At 36.0% G+C, this 25,252-nt stretch overlaps 1 protein-coding gene across 2 annotated transcripts in view; it reads right to left on the minus strand.

The window, feature by feature from the left end:
- KLHL1 (kelch like family member 1) overlaps nt 1-25,252 on the minus strand; it is a 333,689-nt gene that overhangs the window by 116,332 nt on the left and 192,105 nt on the right. For both annotated transcript variants that reach the window (XM_070240346.1, XM_014732127.3), the window contains exon 5: nt 9,846-10,058. In XM_070240346.1, coding sequence (XP_070096447.1) covers nt 9,846-10,058 — 213 coding nt within the window. The remainder of the gene's footprint in view (nt 1-9,845; nt 10,059-25,252) is intronic.

Consider the following 25,252-nt stretch of genomic DNA (forward strand, 5'->3'; position numbering starts at 1 on the left):
TTACTGCAAATCTTTGTTATGAATAATGATTCTTTATTTAAATTTTCCATGTTGAAATTTCGATGTGTTTTTGTTTCTCTTCAATGGACCCAGGCTAATAAACTCGGCTACCTACAGACAAATTTTTCTGTTTAATTTTGCAGTTTTAAAGATTCTATGTATTTACTCTTTTAAATTCCGGGTTTCCCACATTTGCTTAGCTCTATTCCATGGAAACCAATCTTGTCAAAGTCACCAATGACCTTCATGTTGTTAAATTCAAAAATCAATTCTTGGGCATCATTCTATTTGAACTCTCAGCAGCATTTATCACTCACACCTCTGTGATGGTTTATTTCCTGAAATCCCAGGACATGACGCTCCCTTGGTTTTTATTCTATTTGGCTAGTTTCTCCATTTCAGTCACTAGGTTCTTCCTTCTTTTCATCTCTAACTTTGTAATGTTTCAGTGCTCCACAGCATCATTCTTAGTCCTCTTCCCTTATTTATCTATACTCACTTCTTTGGTGATACCATCTTATATCATGTCTTTAAATTCGATCTATATCCCAACAGCTTCCTAATATATATCTCATGGCCATACCTCCACAACTCCTGAAAGGTACATTCAATGCCTCATCAACATCTCTACTGAATGGCCTCATAGAAATCTTAAAGTCAAAGCTCGAAAGCATCCTTCCTCATCAGGGCTCAAGCCAAAAATCCTGCAATATCTCTGATTCCTCTCTTTCACTCATTCCCCCATCCAACCAGGTCTACTTTAAAATTTATCTAGAATGAAAACACTTCTCAACATCTTCCTTGCTCCTACCTCATTATCCTCATGTGACTTCTTCAAAAGTCTCTCAACTCTAACATTACTATCACTTACTGACTTCCATCTTCTCCTTCTTTCTCTCCAGTATACTCTCAATACAGCAACTAGAGAGTCCGTTTAATTGTGTTCACTAGATCAAACTCTTCTCTGCTCAAAGCCCTAGAATGGCTCCCATTACATCCCGACAAAATGCCAAAGTTTTTACAGTGATTTACCAGACAGTTCATGATCTGCATCTTCACCTTCTCTGAATTTTAACACTCACTCCTTGGCTCACTCTGCCCCAGCCCCACAGGCCGCCTTCCTGTTTCTCTCAGAGTAACAAGCAAAAATATTTCATAAAAGTAGCAACGTGGACAAGAGGATGAAGGAACATATGTTTTTATGTATATCCCAAATAAATCATTTATCAAAATAAAAGAATAATTCTATAATTTAATCAATGTAGGTACCCTCTACTCAGGCTTTAGGTTTGAGATTTGCCCAAAGATTGAGTATTCTTAAGTGTAAGGATCCTATTTTAATCTCCAGATTTCATCTCTATAAACGCCACTTACTAAAATATTAAAGTGGCTTCAAGTGTTATGTCAAATTTCTCTAAAGCCTAAAGTAAAATCATCGGAAAAGGTTTAATGATTTAAATGGCTTTCACTATGTTACAAACGTTCCACAATCTTTCTTAGTCCTCTTACAAATCATTATATCCTATTTTAATTTTATCATTCTTATATAAAAAAGGCATGAATAAAAAATGAAATTCTCTTTAATGTTTGAGAAAAATAGTTGTTCTTGCACTATGTGGCCTCTTCGTAAATGCTGTGTATATTATTTAATATGTACAAAAATGCTTATGAACTAGTTTAAGTTCGGTTTTCTTTTCTTCATGAAATGGACTTTGTTTTCTGATTTATAATGCTAGTAATGAAAAGAAAACATTTTTTGTAGCCAACTTGTTTTTAAATGCACCACTGATTTCTGTATTAGAGTGGTTTTGAAAAATTTATCTTTAATGAATGTATCTCATAGAACAAAGAGATGAGAGATGATACCCTATTAAGGTTTGCTTTCCATTGTCTTTTTAAATAAAGGATTTTTAGTAAAGTCTAAATCAATGTGATCCTCTCCGTCTTTATGACAGGGTTCCTAGGACCAACTGTTAGCTCCATAGCAACACACTATTGTAGAACTTTCTCTCACCTTCCGGACAAACCATATATCAACAGATTATTAAAATAAATGATGCTAGAATTCCTAAGACCTAGCATAAACTTTTCATTTGTTGATTCAGCAAATACTTATTCAGTACTGGCTAAGTCAGGAACTTTGTGAACCAGAACTTCAAGTCTGGTTTTCTGAAAAATATAGTCATAAGGAAGGATATAAAAAGAAATAAACTGCAACTAAGCAAGAAAATAGTAGGTGAAAGTACTAAAAATAAGACACATTTAAGATGGGACATATTTAAGAAAAAAGAGCCAGTCATTCTGTGATGAGAGGGAACACCCTCCAGGCAGTGGAGAACCAGAAAATGGCTGTGGTGGGGTAGTTCTGCTCAGCAAGTAGACTGTGTCATCACTGACGTGGTTTACAATTGCCAAGGTATAGTAACAATAAAAGCCGACCGACTTTGTGTCAGTTATATTATTGTCTTCAATTCTCTATAGACTATGCCTCCGCCTTCATTGCTTGCCCCTGAGAAAACTGTTCCTATCACCACCACCCTCTTCTCTTGGCGTGCCACCCTTCCCAGTCCCCAGAATCAGTGGTACAAATGTCCTGTAGAAGAATTAAACCTGACTCACTCAAAAAACAGAAAGAATATCGGTGTACCTGTAGGATCCTGAGAGCTGGTAGGAAATGAGGTCAGAGGAATAGTCATTGGACAGTTGTAGGACCTTGTAGGATAGGAATATTAGGATTTTGTCCTAAGTGCATAAATCTTAAGTTTGAGATGAATTGTTTCATACTGCAAAAACTCTGCCTGGGTGCTAAATGGAAATTATTGCAGTGGTCAAGCATAAAAGTTAGAATAATAGATAGGAGGCTCTTTCAATAGTGCAAGAGAGAGATGGTGGCTTGTTTTAGTATGTGACTGTAGAGATGTTGAAAAAAAAGAACAGATTCAGAATATGGTTTGGAGTACAGTCAAAAGCACTTCCTAAGAAAATGAATGTTAAATGCAATGCAACGTGGAGAATTAAAAATGATTCTAGGATTTAGGCCTGAGCAACAAGATGGGTGGTAGTGATAGTTACTGAGAATGGCAGAAAAGAAGTCTTGGGACGTTTTTTTTTGGTGAGGAAGACTAGCCCTGAGCTAACATCTGTTGGCAATTTTCCTCCTTTTGCTTGAGGAAGATTGTCACTGAGCTAAGATCTGTGCCAATCTTCCTCTGTTTAATGTGGGATGCTGCCACAGTGTGGCTTGAGGAGTGGTGCTAGGTCTGCATCCAGGATCCGAACCTGCAAACTCTGGGCTGTTGAAGCAGAGCAAGTATGCCACTAGGCTGGGTGCAAAAATGTCTTGGGACTTTGAAACCTTCCATTTTGGACATGTGAAGTTTTGAAGAGCTATTGGATATCCAATTAGAGAAGTCAAGTAGTTAATTAGGTTTTTAAATCTATCTTTTGGCAAATTTTAGGGCTAGAGATATAAAGTCAGAATTTATAATTGACTCATATAGTATTTAAAAGTATAGAAGTAAAGACTATTCTCTATGCAGAAAATATAGTGTCCTGGAGCATTGCAACAACAAAGAGTAGAAAGAATTAGTCATGACGATTGAGTAAGAGGGACCAGATCAATTGCATCAGATGTTGGTGAGATGAAAACAAGTGAGATACAGAAAAATATGACAGCGTGGAGGTTTGATTAGTTCAAAGAACTGATTTTAGTGGATGAAGAGAGAATGATGATTATGAATAAGTAGATGTAATAAGTACAAACAATACTTACATATTTTGCCGGAAAAGGGAGCAGAGAATTGCAGCAGTTGGTAGAAAGGAATATGAGGAGCTCATTTTGTCTTAATATGTCTTAAACAACACATTTTTGTAAGTTAATTGGAAAGATCCAATATAGAATAATATTGATAATATAAAATATGGAAGGGGCCATTGCAGTAGAGGAATTTCAGTGTCAAGCAAGAAGGGATACGAACCAAAAAAAAGTGGTGGGATGGACCCTTGATTAAAGCACAGAAACGATATATTGTAGCAAAAATAAAGGACTTGAGATTGGGTTCCAACTTCTCTACTCTCTTTACTTTACCAAAGAGAGTAATGTGCATAAGTATGAGTCTGTGCATGTGCCCTTCTTTTTTTCATGTTAATACATCTTTGGTTTGACTTAAAATGTGTTGAAATCAGAAGCTTCTGTATTTTCTTAGTGTTGCAACTTTGTGAATGTAACAGCGGGTTAAATGATTATGAATCTAAATAATTTTAGAAGCAGATATTGTCTATTTCTGTTTTAAAAACAATTTTTAAGGTTTATTTTAGAGAAGAATAACGTTATTCCACAATTATTTTTTGACTCTTATAGTCTAGCGTTGTGGAGAGGACTCTCTCTTTGATGATGGCCTGGTGTAATCATTAATTAATCAGACAACAAGCTATCAGACAACAATCAGACAACAAATTCAGAACAAAAGCAAAATGAAAAAGTAACAAAGACTAGTAATGGATTGTGTTAATATGTTTGATTAATTCTTACTCTTTGGTAAGAGTTTTCTTTTGTAAACATAAAATATGTAATACACTAACCAGTGAATCTTTATGCTGACAAACTTGGAGAACTGTTGGATTTTTCAGGGAGTAGTTCACCTACGCTTGCTTTGGGGAAGTAAAATTAAACAAAACATATAAATTACTTGAGTGAAATCTACTCTGTATATCTTACACTGTGATTTATGCATGCTCTTTGTCACTTAGCTTGCTTTTCATTAGGTTTTTTAGTTGTGGCTATAATTTTTATAGACAACAGTCTTTATGTCACTGGTATCTGATCAACTGTCACATTTCCAGTGGCGTAAAAGGTTGAAGACCTCTCTTTTCTCATATTGCTATCACCACCATAAAGAATCTTTTGGAGTAAATTTATTACAGCTTTGCACAGAAAGAATTAATTACTGTAGAATAGAGTTGGCATCTGTTTCCATAAGTTAAACTCTCCAGTCTACTTGTTATTTTGTTATTTTGATTATTAGATTAAATCATATTCCTCTAAACCCAGGCAACATTTTGTTATCCATTGCAAATTTTTTTCCTCTCACATTTTGTTACAGAAAATAAATGTTCATCAGCATAAACACACACACACATTCCTATGTATTTCTCTTAAGAGTGAGTAGATATACTTGTTAGAAAGCTGTGAGAAATCTTTCTCCTTGTTGTCTCAAAAGAGATAAACAATACCAGTTCGAAGACATGAAGCAAAATTTATCTGTGTATTTCCAATCTTTCAAATAGTCCCTGGCGGTGATAAAACTGAATTTCCCTGAAGACCATTGGCTTGATTATATATTGGATTGTATTCTCTTGATTTTTAGAGCAGCATGCTTCTACTTTCTAGGCCCATCATTAGAAAATAATGCGGCAAAAGTACGTACTTACGTATACTTTTAAAATACATATATAATAAATAAATATTTAAGGATCTATTACAAAGATACCTCTTATAACAGCAGTTAAAACCAGTGGAAACTACACAAAATGTTAAAGCATGTTGTTTATTGCATAGCAACATGTTCTTTTGTTGCATCTTTGAAAGACGAAATAAAGTGAGTAAATCAAATTTGAGCAGCCTCCTTGTAATATATATGTATATATACTTATGTTTATAATCATTCACTCTCTAAAATGAAATTTCCAGTTTTTTCCAGATCTGTAGAAATTTTTAAACCTCTGGCTCTGGGTATTGAGGAAAACCATGGAAACTACTATGCAAAATTCTATTCCTCGTTCATTTAAAAAATTCATAGAAGTCATTCACCGTTTCTTAGATTATAACTAAATTATGTATTTCTTTCATTTTGCCTTTTCCATTGGTCTATTCTATATCAAAGTCAATTGAATTTATTTCAGCATTAGCTATTAAATTTCAGTAGAGGATAAAATAGACATTGTTGCCTCTGAGTCTTTTTATGTCTTTACTTCTATTCTTTTCTGAAGCTCATTTTGTGTACCACTGTTCTCAACTGAAAGCCATATTCCAAACCAAATCCAACTAAATCCATAATGCAAAACAAAATTTACATCTTCATTATGTTTTTCTATACCAAATTACCATAATTTATACTTCATTGTAACATATGTTAATTTATAAATAATAGAGAATATCAGGATAGATTTTCTCTAATGAACTTAAGAAATAACTAAACACAGATACACATAATAGGCCTTGTAAGAAAAAACATGAGAATGCAGATTGTGAGAAATGATTAAACTGAAATCTGCCTAAATTAAGTTTGTCACTTGGCTCCCGATTATAGAGAAGACTCTCACTGTAATCTAAATTTATTCTTTGGCCCTAATTAATCTTTTAACATATTTTCTTTGTTGACAGAGTGTCATCTTTATTTTTCTTTTTTTTGCTCTAAAATTTTTTCCATACCTTTACTAAATAGAAACATAGAAACTCATAGCTGTAAAAGTACTTATGAGTTAATTAATTTAACTTAATTTTGGAAGCATATATTTTCTGTATATTAATATTTTTGTCTTAAACATCTCGAAATCTTCTTTGCCTTTTCTCCCTGGCTTGATCAGTACTTTGCTGTGTTTCACTTAACAATATTATAAGTAGCTTACAACCGCTTTTCCAAACGTTGTTCTCTTACTCACCCAAAATCTGTCATTTACCTGTGTAGGAATTAGCTTACAAAAACACAAACTAAATTCTTCTCTCAAGTCTCCTTAGAAAAATGTAGACCCTCCTTTAAATATTGGGAGTACTTTAAAATATAATATTGTGTTTTGTTGCATGACAATTAAACATCAGGTAGTTATATATTATATGCAACATATTATATAAAACATTATATATTGCATGTAATTTATTACATATATAGTATAATTACACACACACAGACAGTGTATATCCACAAATCACTTAAAAGTTATAAAAGACCTAGACATTAAGCACCATAAGAATTAGGGACAAAAATCTATATTTAATGGCTCTGTGGGTCAAGGAAAAAGTGTTTCCTGATCATAATAATGGCTTCTCTTACGGACCCTAACATGCTTAGCAGCTTGAAAGTTCATATAAAAGGCTGGAAAATCCCAGATTCTATTAAACTCTTTTTAAACTCTGGTTGGACATTGAGGTAAATATGAAACCAACTGCAGAAATAAATTTTGCACTCATTTCCCCTGTGGAAGAGGAACCACATTAGTGTGAGATATGACTAGAGTAAAATCTGAGCTCTACAGCTTAATAGAAAGATGACTATTGTGCTGATTCTCTATTAGCTCATTTGTCAAATGGTAGTAATATTTACTACATAGGGCTATTGTAGAAATTAAATGAGATAAGATGTATTATGTTTGGTAACTAAAGAAAGAAATAAATGCATCTTAGTTCTTATTCCCTACTCTTCTTTCTTTCTCAGTGTTTTTATCAGAACCTTCATAATTGCTGTATTCAGGACATTTTAATGATCTTCCAGTTTAGAGAGCAAACAATGAAATAACGCAGACTCATAGTAGAAATTACTCTGTGTATGTTCATATCTGGCGAGCCCAGATTTGCAGGAAAACTGGAGTTTTCATTAGTTCTATGACTTTTGAAAAATCAATTAACCTCTTTGAACCTGTTTTTCCCTCTTTATAATATAATTGATAATTCCTACCTTGCAGCTGTGTTTTTAAGATTAGAAATATTTTATGGAACATGCTTATAATGACATGTGCTTCATTAATATTAGTTCTGGAAGTAACAGCCCCTCCTATATCCAAAGACATTTTATGAAAGGAAAATGTGTTTTACTCTTTCCTCCTGTACCTGTGTTGCTTGAAAGTATATACAAAATTATGCTTGTAATGCTCCCAGTTTGAGAGATGAGGAATGGAGAATAGAGACATGCTGTATTTATGTCTATTGGACACGGTAATGAGAGTTAACTTAAAAGCATTTCTCTGGTTAGTTACACCAAAGGAAAATAATATTTTACTTTCTAATGTTAATAAATATTGTTTCACTAAGCAAGATGAAGCAGCTGAACCAATAAGAATTAAAAACCCATGTGTAATGTGTAGCCTTAGGAACAAATAAGCCAATAGAATGTACATCTCTGTTCTGACATAACAGTTTAGATGAGATGTACAGTTAAGAGCATCTCCTATTTTTGATGACAGAAGAGTAGGGTAAGAGGGCATGAAGGAAAGGCATATCATGAAAAGATGGAGCCCTAGTCACATACCTGGTATGTGTCCTCCTATTTATGGAGATTTTTATGCACCAGTTTAACTCCAAGCTCCCCACATTTCAACAATCAGTTGAAATGAGTGGTCAGAGTCAAAGAGACCAGTTGCCACAGCATCTGTCATTGGCTAATGTCTACCTACATATTATTGGCTAATAATGATCATTGGCCATTTATATCTTGAGAGAGGATCCCCAGGTTCTGAGAATATCTGGCAACAGAACTTAGGGTAGAAAATTCAGGAAAATCCAGTGCTTGGCTTCACCATTTATTCTTTGTCAAGTTACCTAAATGCATGTTTCCCTTCCTTTTGTAAGAGCGTGGTGTTAAGATAAGCTTGTATAATTTGTTTAGGCAGGACTTCATAAATTCTTCCTCTCTGCTTTTACTCTTGTATTCATTTGAGCAGCCAAATGAAACACAATTGTTACTTTATTTATAAAGCTTCATTCATTTCCCAATTTTAGTATAGTTTTTTTAACTTTCCAATTTTAATATATGACCATAACTCTCATTTCTTCACTTGTTATTAACATGTCATAACTTGCTTATCATTCTCTCCTGATATTCTAACTTTCTTTCTTACCTTCTTAGTCATATATGCATTAGGGGAAGTGTTGATGGTGGTTTGGATCGAAAAGAAGGATCAGGTGAATGTTATAGGGCTCCCGCATCTCCCCATGCAAAATGTATGCACACACATTTGAATCTATCTTTTCACAGATCAGAGCCAATTTGAAGGTTCTTTTTGTATAGCCTGAAAAGCCAGCAAGCCCAGGCTCACCATGCTGTGCATGCATAAGTTTACAACATTACTAATTTGTTTAAAGACACAAGACTCCAAATCAGGGAAAAATAGTTACTCTCCTTCTTACAAGCCGAGAGAATCTGGTGTTTTTATCAATTCACTTGTGTCCTACATAACTCATCGACAAAATGAAGTGGTTGGTTCACTTGGTGTCTGGATTCTCTGTAGCATCAATTATCAACGATTCCATAATTCCAATTTCTAAATGCTATTACTTCCTAACTATATACCATTCAGCAATATATCTTATCCCTCTGTAGAAGTTTGACATTCTATTCATTGAGCCTTAAAAAATACCCTAGGGTTGGCCACAGAGTATGTATTTGCATCAGAGAATGATCATCTTATTGTATATTCCGATAGATAGATAGATAGATAGATAGATAGATAGATAGATCAATCTCAAAAGTAGGGAATTAATAACTGCAACATTTAAAAAATCTTCCAGATACTCTATTGAGATTAAGTACTTTACATATATTATCTAATTTGATCCTCACAAAACTTTTGCATCGTAGTACAATTTTATTTGATAGACAAAGAAATTGAATATCAGGGAAATTTAGCGACATTCTCCTAGTCAAATGACCTTGAGTCCATAAGTGGCAGAGATGTGATTCAGATCCCTGACTCAACACCCATCATTTCTCCACCATCAAATTTACCTTAAAAAGAGTATTTGACTAAAAGTAAAAGCAGAAATGTGAGCAGATAATAAGTGGGTTGTGATGTTACTTTTAATATAAGATTTTTCAGCACCTTGGAGCATTTAAAACAGCATCATGTGTAATTACCTGTGGTGGAAGCAGTGGCAGTCGTATAAAGGCAAGAAGCATGCTCAAGTCATTGCATCTCCTCTGCATGTCATACTTGACCCACATCATCAGTGCATGGAAGATGGTTTCTTCATCGGGGACATTTACATCATCACTGGCCAGGAGTTTATGGAGCTCCTCAGCTGGAAGCAGTAAAAACTCTTGATTTCTTATAACTTCCATTATGTTTTCCTGTGGGGAGAAAACATGTTGGCATAAAGTCGGCTTCACTTTTATTTAGCTAGCAAAGCATCTCGGAAAGATATGAGAAAAGTAGTCAATAACCTTTGTTCTCATTATAACATAATCCTTGAGACTTAATCCTTCAGAAACTAGAAGCTGTTAAGATGAAAGTATTGTAATTGTAATTGAAGTGTAAATGTATCCCAGACAGCACAGATCTTGTAATAACTGGAGGATTATAATGTTGAGCTTTGTTATGCAGGCAGAATATACTAAGTGATTAAATGTTCAAGTTTCAAGTGGACTGCTATGTAAGATTTGGTGAATATGAAAAGAATAGCATTTCAAATCTTTTAAAGCTTGACTATATATACATGAATCAGAAAGTGGGAATAAAATTATACAGAGAAATAGAACACTGTAAGATACATCGTTGTTTATTCAGAAGGGAAAAAATAAGACAGGTAAGCTAAAGAAGTCACACAATCCCATATGTGCCACCCTTTCATTCTCTCTCATACCTCCCTCCCTTTGTGACAATTTCTCTGGCTTAATTCAGGTTTCCATTTATTTTCTTCCAGATTGCTGCCATAATCTCCTAATTACTCTGCCTGACTAAACTGCGCTTCTCTAGTGTACCTCTATCATAATGCTACGATGATATTTCTAAAACATAAACGTGCTCATGGTATTACTCTGAAGTTTTCATTATGTTTTATTTGTTTATTTTTTTGGTCCCCCCCCCCCTTGTCTTTTGGTTCAAATCTCTTGGTTAAGCATTCGGTCTTCATGTTCTGACCTCTTCCTGACTTTAATACTTCATTTCCTACCTTATTTGCATTCCAATCACTTACTTTGCTTTCAATTGGCCATGCTGTTTGACATGTCCTCCCTCACACACTCCATGGCCTAAAATGAATTTTGCCCATCTTGTTCTCCTAATTTCTGTCATTTTTCCAGACTCAATGCAAAAACCACCTGTTATATATGGGCTTCTTGAGCCCTGTTTTCCCTCTCATTTGATCTGGCTGCCCCATCCACTATACGTACACAGTGCATGTTATTCATATCTCCAAGACAGCAGTTAACAAATTGCAGCCTAATCTTTGGTGCACTTAAGGGTCTCCTTACAAACTTTAAGCCCCTTGAGACAAAGACTTTGACATTTGACTATGCATATCTAAATACTGCAACATAGCAGGTGAATAGTATATATTCAGGATCTTTGTAGGGAAAAATAAAATTTTGGCAATAGTATATAGAGCAGCGCAATGTTTTTCAAGCACATTTGAAAAACTGTTTGTCAAAATCCTTCTCCTATTTTAGCAGAAAGCCTTCTGCAGTTGATGCATAGTTAGAGAAGACAAAGGTCCGACTGTTTGGCTTCTCTTTTGTTCCACCTCCTCTCAGGTCTCCTGAGACAACTTCAAGGAAGATATAACTAAGGCTTCTTAGATCACAGTTTTAAAGCCACGGTTTTGATAGACATCTCAATAGAATGTTTATTTTAGGATAAAACCTGAAGTAGGGTGGCAGTAGACCTCTTCCCCAAAAGGCATTGAGACTATGCTAAAACAGAGTAGAATATTCAGCAAGTGCCCATTAATCTGCAGGTCACAGCAGATGCAAACCTGTTTTCTGAGAGAGACCTGACCCATGTTATGAGCGTATCCTTGGAACTGAATCCCAAGCTTGAATTGCCTTCAGCTTTCACAACAGAATGTCAATTTTACTTTTTTTGAGATCATCTGTCATATTTATTTACCTTTAATTGCCATCACAGAATAGTTGATTTCCTGGAAATTGTTTTGTCCCCTGTGCCTAATATAGTGCTGTCCAATACCTATTTACTGAATGAACCAATCGAGTGTTCTGAGATTTATTGTCACCAAATTTCTCTAAGGAGCCACAGTGAGATAAAGATGTTTTTTGAAGAATCTTTGAAAGGCTTTTTTTTCCATCTGCTTTTCTATTTGTCATGTACTTTAATCAAAAATCTATGCCTGTACTAAACTACACACAGAATTGTATAGGTAGACCATCAGGATATAGGGAGGGGTACTATAAAAAAGCAGCTCTATGAAACTTTTAGGGTTGTCCATCATAAAGATATTGTTCAACACATATTTCACTATATTTTACAGTGCCCTCTTTATAATGACCCTTGGGAGAAATTTCTTTCAGGTTTTAGTGGCAGGAATAATTGCACTTCTCCTGAGTAAATTGGTTTGCTTTTCTCATGGATGCTGTAAATTATGAAATTGATCAGATTTCTCTTTTAATTTGGTCTCTAGAAAACTTAGAGTCAAATTGAAATCTATCTGAGAGGAAGCTAGAGCCTTTTATAGTTTGATTTCTTTTTCAGACAGCTTTGATAATAGTTTCATTTAATAAAGCTACAGTAGATATTCTTTTTTTTCTTTTATTCCTGCATCTAGTTTAGAGCATATTCTTATGATTTTGTATCTTTGTAACTCATACTACATTCTTGGTTAACAAGCACAGTTGTTTATGAACACTGATATAAATAAACTGGACATTAGGAACTAGTATCAGATAGTACTGTACCCATCATACTGGCCCATATATTATGTTCTTTATTACTATTATTATCATTAATACTATGTATTTTGAAGTTCTGAAGTTCTCTTTGCTCTTTTTTTTCCTCCATTAAGTCTCCTTTTAATGATACCCTGCCTACTATTTTCCTATGTTTCTTTCCATGTAGATGCTGGAAATTAATTTAGTTTCATTATGTTTTATTCACCAAAGAAGAAAAAAAATACCAATTCAGCCTCTTTTCCTGACACAGCTTGTGCACCCCAGCTAACTCCTTGTCATCTGAGAAGATCAAGTAATGAGAGGCATCTAAACTCTTTGGCCTGTGTATCTTTTGTATGATACTTTTTTTTAAGTTTATTCAATCATTTACTCTACATAGATTTATTGGAAACCTAACATATAGTCCTGGATAATTATAGTGAAGAGAACAAAAGGGATATGCGTCAAAAAGCTTGCCATACATGGGCCACCTACAAAATGTGCAGTGGCTAGAAAATGACTGTTGTCAGCTCTGTAGAGGCAAGTTTTTCAAACAGACCTAAAATATTAGGTAGGAATGTAAATTAGAAAATGGGAAATGGAAAGATATCTTATTTTGGCCAGGAGAAATCATATAAACAAGGACATAATAGCAGGTAATATAGTATGAAGTGCCACATTTGGTACGTCAACTTGATTGAGAATGAACACAGAAAAATTCTGGGAAATGACATTGAAAGGGTCATTTAGACCATATAATGGCACAGATTTATTCTAAAACTTTGAGAATCTCTCCATTAAATGGGAGTATATGTATACATGCATCTTTTACACATAGATTGAAATATTTATTATAAAGAAAGATTTTAGAATCAAATTTAAGTTGCCACTACGTAAGACACAATAATCCTTGTGAATTACGTAAAGACTAAATTCTACTATCTACTTTTGTTGCTTTGTAATATTTTAAAATAATTTTTATAGCTATAAAAATTTACAGTTTTGTCTTATTCTAAATAGAATTTTCTTACCATTTTTAAAAATTATTTCCTGAATTTGACATAAACATATTTTCTAGTATTCATTTCTCCCTCTCTCTTAATTCTATTATTGTTTTTCCCTCATCTTATTATTGGTAATATATCAATAAGTAGTAATTCATTTGAAATTCCATTAGAAATTCATTTCTCTACATCATTTTAAAAGTTAGCTAACAATTGATGGTAACATCCTGTTAAGCAGAATATAAATAAATCTCTTCAATTATCGCATTTTAGTTATTGATTTAGTTTAAAATATGAATATTAGGCTGTAGTAAAATATTTTACTAATATTTAAATAACTTTACCATGAACTGTAACGCTGTTTACTTCATTAACAGCTACTACCAAAGCAACACATTGTACACTAGTGCGGTTGACTCAAGGAAACCTGTCTGTGGAAGGCTACTGAGTTGAGACCTATGTCTCACCATCTTGTACTTTGTGACCAGCGGTGACAGGAACCTCCTAATCACTGTTTTAAGTGTTATGATGGGAATGTCATTCTTTTGCCAGACCACCACCAAATCCGTGGCTTCATTCCAAATCACCAGAGGATATAGAATGTGTTTAACTGCCCATTTAAACTGTTACCGGTTAGAAAGATGAACACTTAGGTGGCTCATACTGTCAAATAAATGGAAAACTGAAAGGTAAGCCTGGGAATTGGCTACATGCTCTGGTTGAGGCTCATTATGGAAATATGAAAAATATAAACTTTTGGTCTAACTCATAGAATTATAAAATATGATTCCTTAAGCATCCTTTGCAAGTAAGATTTGAGAGATTCTGATCTATGCATGATTCTACTATTGTCAGGAGCAAGTTTGAAACCTGCATCTCTGGACCTCTGAAGCAGAGTCTTTTCTGTTACATCATGTACTGGATTGAATAGCATCTCCCCAAACTTCATGTCCATTTGGAACCTCAGAATGTGACCTTATTTGGAAATAGGGTCATTGCAGATGTAACTAGTTAAGCCAAGGTCATACTAGATTAGAGTGAGTCCTAATCCAATGAGTGGTGTGCTTATAAGAGAAAAATTTGGAGGGACAGACACGCAGAGAGGAGAAGTTCATGTGAAGACAGTGGTGACACAGAGAGAAGAAGGCCTCATGAAGGTGGAGGGACAGAGACAAAAGTTATGCTGCTACAAACCAGTAAATGCCAAGGATTGCCAAGAACCACCAGAAGCTGGAAAAGGCGAGGAAGGATTCCTTTCCTAGAAACTTCCAAGAGAACATGGCCCTGCTGACATCTTGATTTCAGACTTTTAAGCTCCAGAATTGTAGGAGAATAAATTTCTGTTGTTTTAAGCTATTGAGTTTTTGGTACTTTGTTATGGCCACCTCAGGAAAATAATATGCATCATAAGAGGAATTAAAATAATAGATATGTTAAAAAACTTTCACATAAACCTACAAAAGTATGACAATTATTCCCAATCTTTTAAATGATAATTTCTAGCTTCTTTATTTTATAGAATGATGCCTTTAAGAAATATTAGATTTCCATGACCCAAAGAAGTGTTGGGGCCAGAAAAAAAGTGGTCTAATCTCAGGATCAACACCCCTTTATATTTTTTCCTATTGCCTCTAGAATTTAAACTTTCTAAAAATGCAGGGTGGGGAAAAGCACCTCTCTGAGTTATCAAGGGCTTCTTGGAAAACTTCACCTTAAAGGTGCTACACTGACATATTTCTGTCAAGACTCTAACTTTTTCAGGGTAAAAGCAATTTTCCTAGGCTTTTGATTATTTGCCCTGCCTGAATTTTTAATTCCTGTTTCTAAGTTGCTGCTGAACACCACCTCAGAGTTCAAAGGGAACAGAGACTCATTAAGAGATAGTCACACCTTGTTATTGTACAGACAAGAATGCTGAGGCTCAGAGGGGCTCATGTATGGTCATACTGTTAGTCAAGAGGAGGCTGGGATCAGGAGTTCAGCTTCTTGTCCTTAAATTTATGACACTTCCTATTACACTTCCTGGGCTAGCTATACTTCGGTTAATTTCCTTCTGGTTCTCCTCTGCCTCACTAGTTTGGACTGACTTTGACCTATGCAACATGCACGCACTCTGATTCTTGAGCGCTCACCTGGATCTTGTTTCTACTTCTTTCTTGATATATCTACTTCTTTCACGTGGCATGGTGATTACAGGAATTGACTTGGGAGAGGTGGCCAGGATTTAGATCCCAACCCAGCTACTCACTGGCTGTGTGACATTAGGAAGTTGGGCCCCTTATTTGTAAATGAGGATAAAAATAATATCCAGCGTAAAGCACTGTTGTGAAGATTAAATTAAATGTACTGTTCTTAGAGAAGTATCTGACACCTAGCAAGTTTATTTGAATGTTAGACTTTACTATTCTGTGTCTGACTCTACCTTTCACTTTAGCATCCTCTTGCTAGCCGTATTGTTTACATTCACACTTCATTATTATTTATATTTTCTTTCCTGATTATTCAGCCAATGCAATTTTATTGATTTTTCTTCTTTTTTATGCTTAGCATGTACTAAGCATGCCAGGGATACAAAGACAAAAAAAAAAAAAGAGGTTTTGGCCCCTAAGAAATTCACTTTCTAATGAGGGGGACAATATGATGTTATAAGAGTAATACATTTTGTGATAAGAGAGAAAAATGAGGGATTTAATGGAGTCCAAGGGCTGAGACTACAAGTAGAAAAAAGGAGGCCCAGGAGGAGTTTTATTTAGGAGATATATGCCTTTTCTCTCCAGAACAACAATTCTCAAGACAAGGAAACATTGCTCATAGAATCATAGATTCGGAGAGTACTGAAGAAATGTTGATGTCATCTGGTTCAATTCTCATATTATCACCTAGCAGGATTATAAAATGAGAATTTCTGCGACTTCACATAATCTCGAATAGCAAATGATCTTTGAAGTCACTTAATTTAATATATACCATATTTACTTTTTCTGTGCAATGCTTACCCAGTGATTATTTTCACTGATGGGGAACCCATGACCCCATAAGAAAGCCCATATCATTGCTGAATAGCTGTCAGAAAATAGTCCTTATTTTGAAGTAAAATTTGCCTTCTTATAATTTTCTTACATTAATTGCAGGGAAATATCTTGTTATTCTATTGATCAGCTTTACAAATACTTGAAGATTAATCTTTTTTTTCACTTACGTGCTATGTTTCAAAGGTTAAAAGAATTACCATTCTTCAATCTCTATAAAGGATCTTAGTCTTCAAAACCAGAAAAGGATGCTACAGTAGAAGATACAATTTTCACTGAATTTCCCTGAAATATTTTCTTTCTTTTCCTTACTTCTTCAGTAATGAAAACAAATTGTTTAAAAGTAACCATTTTCACAAACTCTCTGTTGCTTATTCACATACATCTTTTTATCTTTCCCAAGACATTTTCTTTTTTTTAAGATTTTATTTTTCCTTTTTCTCCCAAAGCCCCCCGGTACATAGTTGTATATTTTCAGTTGTGGGTGCTTCTAGTTGTGGCATGTGGGACGCCGCCTCAGCATGGCTGGATGAGCAGTGCCATGCCTGCGCCCTGGATTTGAACTGGCGAAACCCTGGGCTGCTGAAGCGGAGCACGTGAACTTCACCACTGGGCCAAGGGGAGGGCCCCAGACATTTTCTAAATAAAGGCAGGAAAAACAAATATGAAGCAATCACTCTATAGAAACCTCATTATACTGATGATCTAGTTGTACAATTCCGTGTGAGGTTTAATACAGGCAGTACACAAAATGGATATCGCGTGTGTTTTGATATCATATGTATATATATCTTCTCCTGAGTTTTCCTCAGCTACAGAAGAACAACTTAGGTTCAAATCTGCCAGACAAAAGTGAATGACTGCCAGTATTCTTTATTAATTCTTCACCATTCACTAAGTGTAGTTACTTGATTGGTAGAAACTTTTTTCTTTCAAAATATTAGAGTGTAAGCTTTAAAAAGAAGCATTTTATAATATCATAAAACTGTATCCAGTACCAGAAATAATATCTGATGATCATCTTTCAAGATTTTCATATGGGAGGAAAGATAATTTTGTTATTTTAGGTGCCTTAAAAAATATATGAGTCTATGACTGGAAGAGTTTTCTGAGAAAACGTTGCTAAAGAGTTAAGATGAGTTAGAAATTATAGTGGAAAGATTTCTTCTTATTTTTCAGTGAAAAGGTTTGGAAAAATATCCCAATTCTAATACTTCCTGTTCATGATTCCCCAGTAAAGTCACTTTACTCTAAGCTATCGTCTCCTCATCTTGAAAATGGGCTCTATAACAACACTTAGCCTACAAACTTTTTCTGATTTGTTCTCAAGCACAACTGAGGTTAGAAGAAAATAATTCCTACACTTCACAGTGTTATTCAAAGTATATGCAATTATGTTGGGGCAGTTCTTTAAGCCTTGTCATAATTTGATCTGCTTCTGACACTGGAGATGTATTTTTCCAAAGTTTTAATACGTGATACATATTATCTACTACTGTAGGAAAAAGGAGCACACAAAAATCATTTATGCCGTTTGCTACCAAGAAAAATGGCTGGTCAGGTAAATAGTTCTACTTCCACTTTTTGGTTTAACAGAAAATTAACTATTCTCAAACATGTAATTGCCTTGCAAACTGTGTAACACTATGCATGTGTAAATTATCATAGTAGTAGTATTGATTTTTATAATTATTAATATTAGGCACACTTTCTCCTCTCTAGAGCCCAAACCTATCCCTTCCCCCTTCTTTCATAAGTTGTTCCACATCAGCATTTGCCAGGCTTCTTTTAGGTGTCTTATAGAAATCATTGAGAATGGCAGCAGCTGGAAAAGTTAGGAGGAAAGTGAAAACCTCTGCACAGTCTTTATGAAAGCCACATGTTTGTGCCAGCCCCTGGGAGAAATGGTATGAGTGCCAATGAAATCAGGCGACGATAGCATAACTAGGTATTCAAAGTTGTTTCTTTTCATTACAGCAAAGAGTCTGAGACACCTGACCACATGCACTTTTTCTTAAAGGAGTTACAATCCTTGATGAAAGCACAAAAATAACGATCCTCCACAACTTTATGAGAAAAAGAAGATTTTAATGCAAGATAATATTTCTGTCTTCCCTGCAGAAAATTGACTTTTAGAATCTACTTTGATGTGTAAAAATGTATATTTTATCAGGTAGCTCTCATTCTGTACTCACAGGAAATTGTAAGACAGTTTATCCCTTATGTTAACAGAAAACAATTTTTTTTCAGAACCAAAAAGATTGTTTTGTTAACCTAGATTTATATAGTCTTTTGTTCTTAAGCTTGTAAGCATAAGTGATATATCAGGGAAGTCTGTATATGCATGATCTGAAAAAGCCAGACAGCTGGGGTAAAGAGTATGTGTAGAAAAGAAAGGAGGCGTGACTATGGAAGTTGCTTAGGTAACCACATTGATTATTTTGCAGCAAAAAACAGCATTAGCATTCTCCAACAAAGAATACCTTACAACTTTACAATCTTAAACGCTAAATGGTCTCTAAAGAAGCATGTACAATTTTAATTATAATTTTGCATTCACTTATTGTTTAATAAAAGGATTTAGACTATTTCTTTTCTGGGGTGGACTAATTTACTACTTACTTATAACCAATGTTAAAAAACCACAGCACAGTATATTCTCTTGTATTTAACCTATTTTAAAACTTTTTCAACAGCAGACATAATTTTAATCAATGTCAAAAAATGAAGGAAAAATTAAAAGCAAGCTATAAAAGTTCTTCACCCTAAAAAACCGTAAAATTGAAATTAATAGAAGAGTGTATTTTGCTTTTTTGTAAAACAATTAGAACAAAGAGGAATAATCCTCTTAATACTTATACAAATATGCAATAACTATTTCTTGAGTTTGCCACATAATAATTTTGTGCATATCATTAATTTATCTCTCAGCAAATAAAAGAACCTTTAGCTACATCACAACATATATTGTTAGATACAATGCATTAAAGGTGACAGTTGGTACCAAACATAATTACATGGAACATTGTTATACTTTATAAATAAGATGCAGTAGAAAGAAACAGGGATTATTGTGAGAAAATAAAAGTTCCTACCTGACACAGGCCATGTACATTGCCATTCCAGAGAGTTTCAGTTTGAAAATGGCTATTTGTTATTTCTAAAAATACGCTAAATACATATTTTTACACAATAAATCTCTTAAATAACTATTTTTTGTGGTTATTGAATGTAAAAAGAATGATTAGTTTGTATATTTGTTTCCTATTGCTTCTGTAACAAGTCACCACAAATTTTGTGGCTTAAAAAAATCTCTATTTAGGGATCAGCTCTGTGGCCGAGTGGTTAAATTCACACACTCCACTTCGGCAGCCCAGGGTTTCACTGGTTCACATCCTGGGCGTGGACCTAGCACTGCTCATCAGGCCATGCTGTGGCAGCATCCCACATAGCATGACCAGAAGCAACTCCAACTAGAATACACAACTCTGCACTGGGAGGCTTTTGGGAGAAGGAAAAAAGTAGATTGGCAACACATGTTAGGTTAGGGCCAATCTCCAAAACAACCCCACAACAACCTCTATTTATTATCTCATAGTTCTGGAGGTCAGAAGTCCAGGTAAAATGTGGCTTAGCTGGGTTTCTGCTCCAACTTCCATAAGGTCAAAATTAAAATATTGGCAAACCTCTTTCATTTTGGGGGTATTTGAGAATGAATCTGTTTTGAGGCTCATTCAGATTGTTGGGATAATTCTGTTCTATGTGGTTGTCGGACTGAGGTCCCATTTCCTTGTTGGCTGTTGGCTGAAGGTCATTCTCAGCTTCCTGCATTACTTAGCTTGTCCCCCTTCCTCCATCTTTAAATACAGTCATGTGTGGCTTAATGACGGATATACTTTCTGAGAGAGGTGTCAGTTAGGTGATTTTGTCATTGTGCAAACATCATAGAGTATATACTTACACAAACCTACGTGGTATAACCTGCTATACACCTAGGCTAATGGTATTAATCTTATGGGACCACAATCATATACGCCGTCTGTCATTGACTGAAACATCGTTATGTGGCCTGTGACTATATAGCAAAGGCAGGTTGAATCCTCACCCTTCAAATCCCTCCTTCCACCCCTTCCACCTCATCACTCCTCTTTGCTAGTCTGCCACATCTCTCTCAATGACTCTTCTGGCTTCCTCTTCTGCATTTAGGCACTCATGTCATCACACTTAAATAATCCCAGGTAATCACTATGTCTTAAAGTTGGTTGATTAGTCACCTCAATTCCATCTGTAAAGTGCCTTCACAGCAATACCTTTGATTGAATAACCAGGGCATTTTAGCAGAGAGAGGAATCTTTAGAATTTTGCCTACCACAGTTTGCCTGACTTTCAAGTTTATCAATTTTTCATACTTGTTATTCTGAAACTTGGTGGGTAAAGGTGATGGATGAAGCATAATTCTCACCAAGTTTGTCATTCAACTAAAATTTATCACACATCTAAATATACTAAGCACTCTATTAGGGAATGTACATATAAAGATGAAAAGACATAGCCCTACCCTCAAGGAGCTCAAAATATTTTTGAGGCTTTATATAACTGAAGGAATGAGAAGGCAAATTTGATTATTTGATCAATAGAATACTAATATTATCTAGTCGAGTTTAAGTCCCTCAGAAATGATGCTCCATTGATAATTAACTTATTTAGAATCAAACAATAAGATGTTATTTTAAAAATTGTTCACAGAAACCTTTTCGTTTAGGGGGACCACTGGTCCTTCCCTCTGGTTAGTCCCCCAACTCCCTCACCTGTGGGTAAAATTAGAATCCTCAACTGTCTTGACTGGTGACTGACAAATTCCTTGGCATGGAAAAAGGAGTCACGGACAAATCAGCAAAGATAGGGAGCAGAAAGAACAGCGTAAGAGTGGTAAGTGGGCGCCCTCTCCTGGGCAACCTGGGAAAGGGCTTTCTTCAAGAGATCTAGTCTGGTTATTCCATGACAGGGCCTCAAAGGAGGAGATTGAAGTGCTCCCAACCCAAGACCTCATGGCCAGGTGGCCCAATAGAATCTGCTTCATGATGGCCCCCGTGAATGACACAAGCACTATCCATTCCTCTCTTCCCAATGAGTCTGGAGTTGAAATGGGGAGACCTGACAACTTTTACAAGGACCTCCAGGCTGGTTTTCAAAAATGAACAAGACTCAGGTTATGATGAGGTTCCTTTCTCCCCAGAGGGGAGCAGAGGCTCTATGTTAAGCTGATAGTTTAATGGGGAGATGAGGAGAATACACTTCTTGGGCCTTTTGGATACCAGGGCACAGGTGACTTTGATACCTGCAATACCTGGCACCAGGAGAGGGGAAACAAACAATGCTCTTTGGTTTGAGTCTGACACCACAACCAGTGGGACCCTTGCTCAGGACTGGCTATGAGTGGGTCCTTTTGGGCCCCTACGACTTTGATTGTTATGGTCCTCACTACTAAATGTACTATTGGTGTGGGTGTATTCTCTATGTGTACTCCTGTTCATCTTCACTCCCAATCCCTAATGGGAATTGCTTTAGTTAGGGCTCTGTTAGTGGGGCATGTTGAAGACTATAAACCAATCCAACTACCAGTGCCTAGTGCCATTGTCTCCCTAAAGCAATGTCAGCTGCATGAGGTTGTGGGGAGAAGTTAACTACCCTTACTGTTGAGCTTAAGGAAACCAAAGTACTCTGCAAGACTATTTCTCCATTCAATAGCCATGACTGGCCTGTATGCAAGGCCTCAAGACTCACCGTTGGTTGTAGGTGGCTCAATGCTGCCTTTAGCACCAGCAGTACCTCACATGGTGAAAGTCATAGAAGCTATTGCCTAAGCTGAAGGAACTTGGTATGCAGTAATTGATATTGAAAGTGCCTTTTTCAGCATCCCTCTCCACTTGGATGATCAGGTTCAATTTACCTTTATGTGGAATGGGTTGCAAGACAACTTTAAAGTCTTTCCACAAGGCTACCTAAATTTCCTGGATACCTCCATCTGTTGGTAGGTCATGATATAAAAAAATTTTTGCTCTGAGATGGAGAACTAGCTTTCCACTATATTGATGACATCCTCCTGGTGGGCTGAGACAAAGGCACTACTCAACAAGGACTGGAAGCCTTGTTGACCCACATGTGGCAAAATGGCTGAACCATTAACCCAGATGAGTTACAAGGATTTACAACACAAGTAAAACACCTGGGTGAAATCAGGTAAGAGACATAATACCTCATTCCCCAGGAGAGGATTGCCACGCTTTTGATCCTTCTGCCCTGGAGGCCCAGCGACTGGTGGGTCTATTGGGCTCCTAGGGCTCTCACATTCACCATGAAGGAATTCAGATGGTACCTATCTGCTGGGTTACCAGAAAGGCCACTGCCTTTGAGTAGGGCCCTGACTAGTAGGACACACTGGAGGCTCTATTTTGGGCCACATAGTCAGTGCTTTCCCTAGGCCCCACAATCCACCTTTGATGTTAGACTTACAGATCTCAGCAACCTCTCAGTTTGCCAGTTGGAGCCTATTGCCAACTGGAAATTGCCATAGGCCAGTGGCACTGATTGGGCTTTTGAATCCGTAAGCTCCTAGAGTCAGCTGAAAGGTAAACATCCTTTGAGAGTTAATTATTGGTCTCAGGAATACCCCTCTCCTTCCCAGTTTTATCAAGAGAGGAGCTGCTGTCACCAATGGCCCAATGGGGACTCAGCGAGAGAGACCTCCTGGACCATCAGGAGCCTTGGCTGACGCACTATTATCCGCTTTGACTCTAAGACTTCCCACTCCCAGCCCTTCCCCACTCCTTCTTTTCAACCCAGTCTTCCATAAAGTAACAGGCGTCTTCTGCTCAAGGCATCTTGGCAGTGAAATGAGTTCCCTCACCAGCACTGATCTAGCTGAACCTCACCTCGTGCCATTCCGTGAGGAAAAGTGGGATACTGGGGAGCCAGCACCACTTTTTGTCTCTTGCTTGCACTGTCACAGCAAGTGAATAAAGGCTTGCTTATTACTTTCAGTTTGGCTTATTATCCTAATTGGACACCTTGACATCCAGTTGTTTGATACTGGGTTTACAGTCTCCCACAAACCCAATGTTTCTCATTTATAATTTAGTCTCTTTATTTTCTTTTAATCCCCTTTAGCTACTATGTATAAGGAGACCAGCCATAAACAGAACTCAGAATCCTGTGACCACTCTTATAATAGGTCTAGTTTATGCAATATAACATATTTTATGAAAACATTATATATGTTTCTATCAAGCATTTTTATATAAAGGACCACATTTTCGCTGCTTCACATGCCCTAGAGCTCTTAATACACAATGGTGAATTTAGATCTTTCCTCAATAATTACCTATAACTTTACTGTTATTGCAAATTAAAAAATAATTGCAACCCAAGTGGTCATATTAGGAATTTGCAGCAATGTAGAATGCTTTTGGTTGAATTGCTACATCTAAACATATTACCATTGACCTTCTGGTAATTTTTATCAGATTCCATTAAAATTCAGTGTAATACCTGGGTATTACACCAGATAAGGAAAAAGAGAAGGAGAGAGAAAGAAGGAGAGAGTGTAACTTATCATAGGCTAGTAAGTAAGGGATGAAATTTACATATATTATAATATCTAATCTCTACAGATGAAGAAACTGAAACTAACTAGGGTGAAAGTGAAGTGTTGAAGGTCCTACAATTATAATTAGTAGATAAATGACTAAAAATCTGTCTATCTGGCTTCCAAAAATCCCCCCATAACTGACAGGGAAAGAGTGGGATCCTGTCAACTGAGATAAGGATATTGGGAGGCAAGGCTGAAAATCCTGAACCCCAAATTCCTTCAGACTCTTCGCTCTAGATTGCAGAAAAGTCCCTTCTCCCTTGCTCCAAAACAAACAAAAAAATAAGAACTATACCAAACCAAAACAAAAACAATTACAACAAAGACGTTTTATTCACCTGTCACTTTCCTTACCAACATCATTTCCTCCACATTAAATACGAGAGTCAAATCTCAGTGTCATCTGGATAGAGAAGTAAGAACTCTGAGGCAGGAAGAAATAACATTCATATCAAAGCAATTTCAGGATCTGGCTAATGGTATGAATGAAACGAGGAAGGAAAATGTGTAAGAATTGATTCTGAGGGTGTTAGGCTAGGATGGAGGAATATAAGAATGAGGATATGAGCATTTATTTGTGTAGGCCACTCACTCAAATTTTGGATTCAGCATACTGGCTACAATCTGATTTTAATAGTGGACATGAATGCTACACTGAAGCCTAGTGTAGATAACTATGCCCTAGTGTAGATGAGTTGGAGATGCCAGGACTTCATCACATATTATTGAAGAAACAACAGAAGTCAGAGGGAAGTGGAAATATTAGAATGGATTACTTTGAAAGAACCAAAAATCCTTTCATTATAGCTCCCTGGGAAGGCCCAAAGAATGATCCTGAACAGAGCACCATAATTTTAAGAAGGCCAGAATAGGGGTGAAAGATTCTGCCATCTTCCTGGGGTCTACTATCACTAGAAATATTGATATTCTAGAATGGAAGAATCTAGATGACAGCAGGTAATCATCAGAGGCAAGATGGAT

Source organism: Equus caballus, chromosome 17 (assembly GCF_041296265.1).
Source record: "Equus caballus isolate H_3958 breed thoroughbred chromosome 17, TB-T2T, whole genome shotgun sequence".
Lineage (NCBI taxonomy): Eukaryota > Metazoa > Chordata > Mammalia > Perissodactyla > Equidae > Equus > Equus caballus.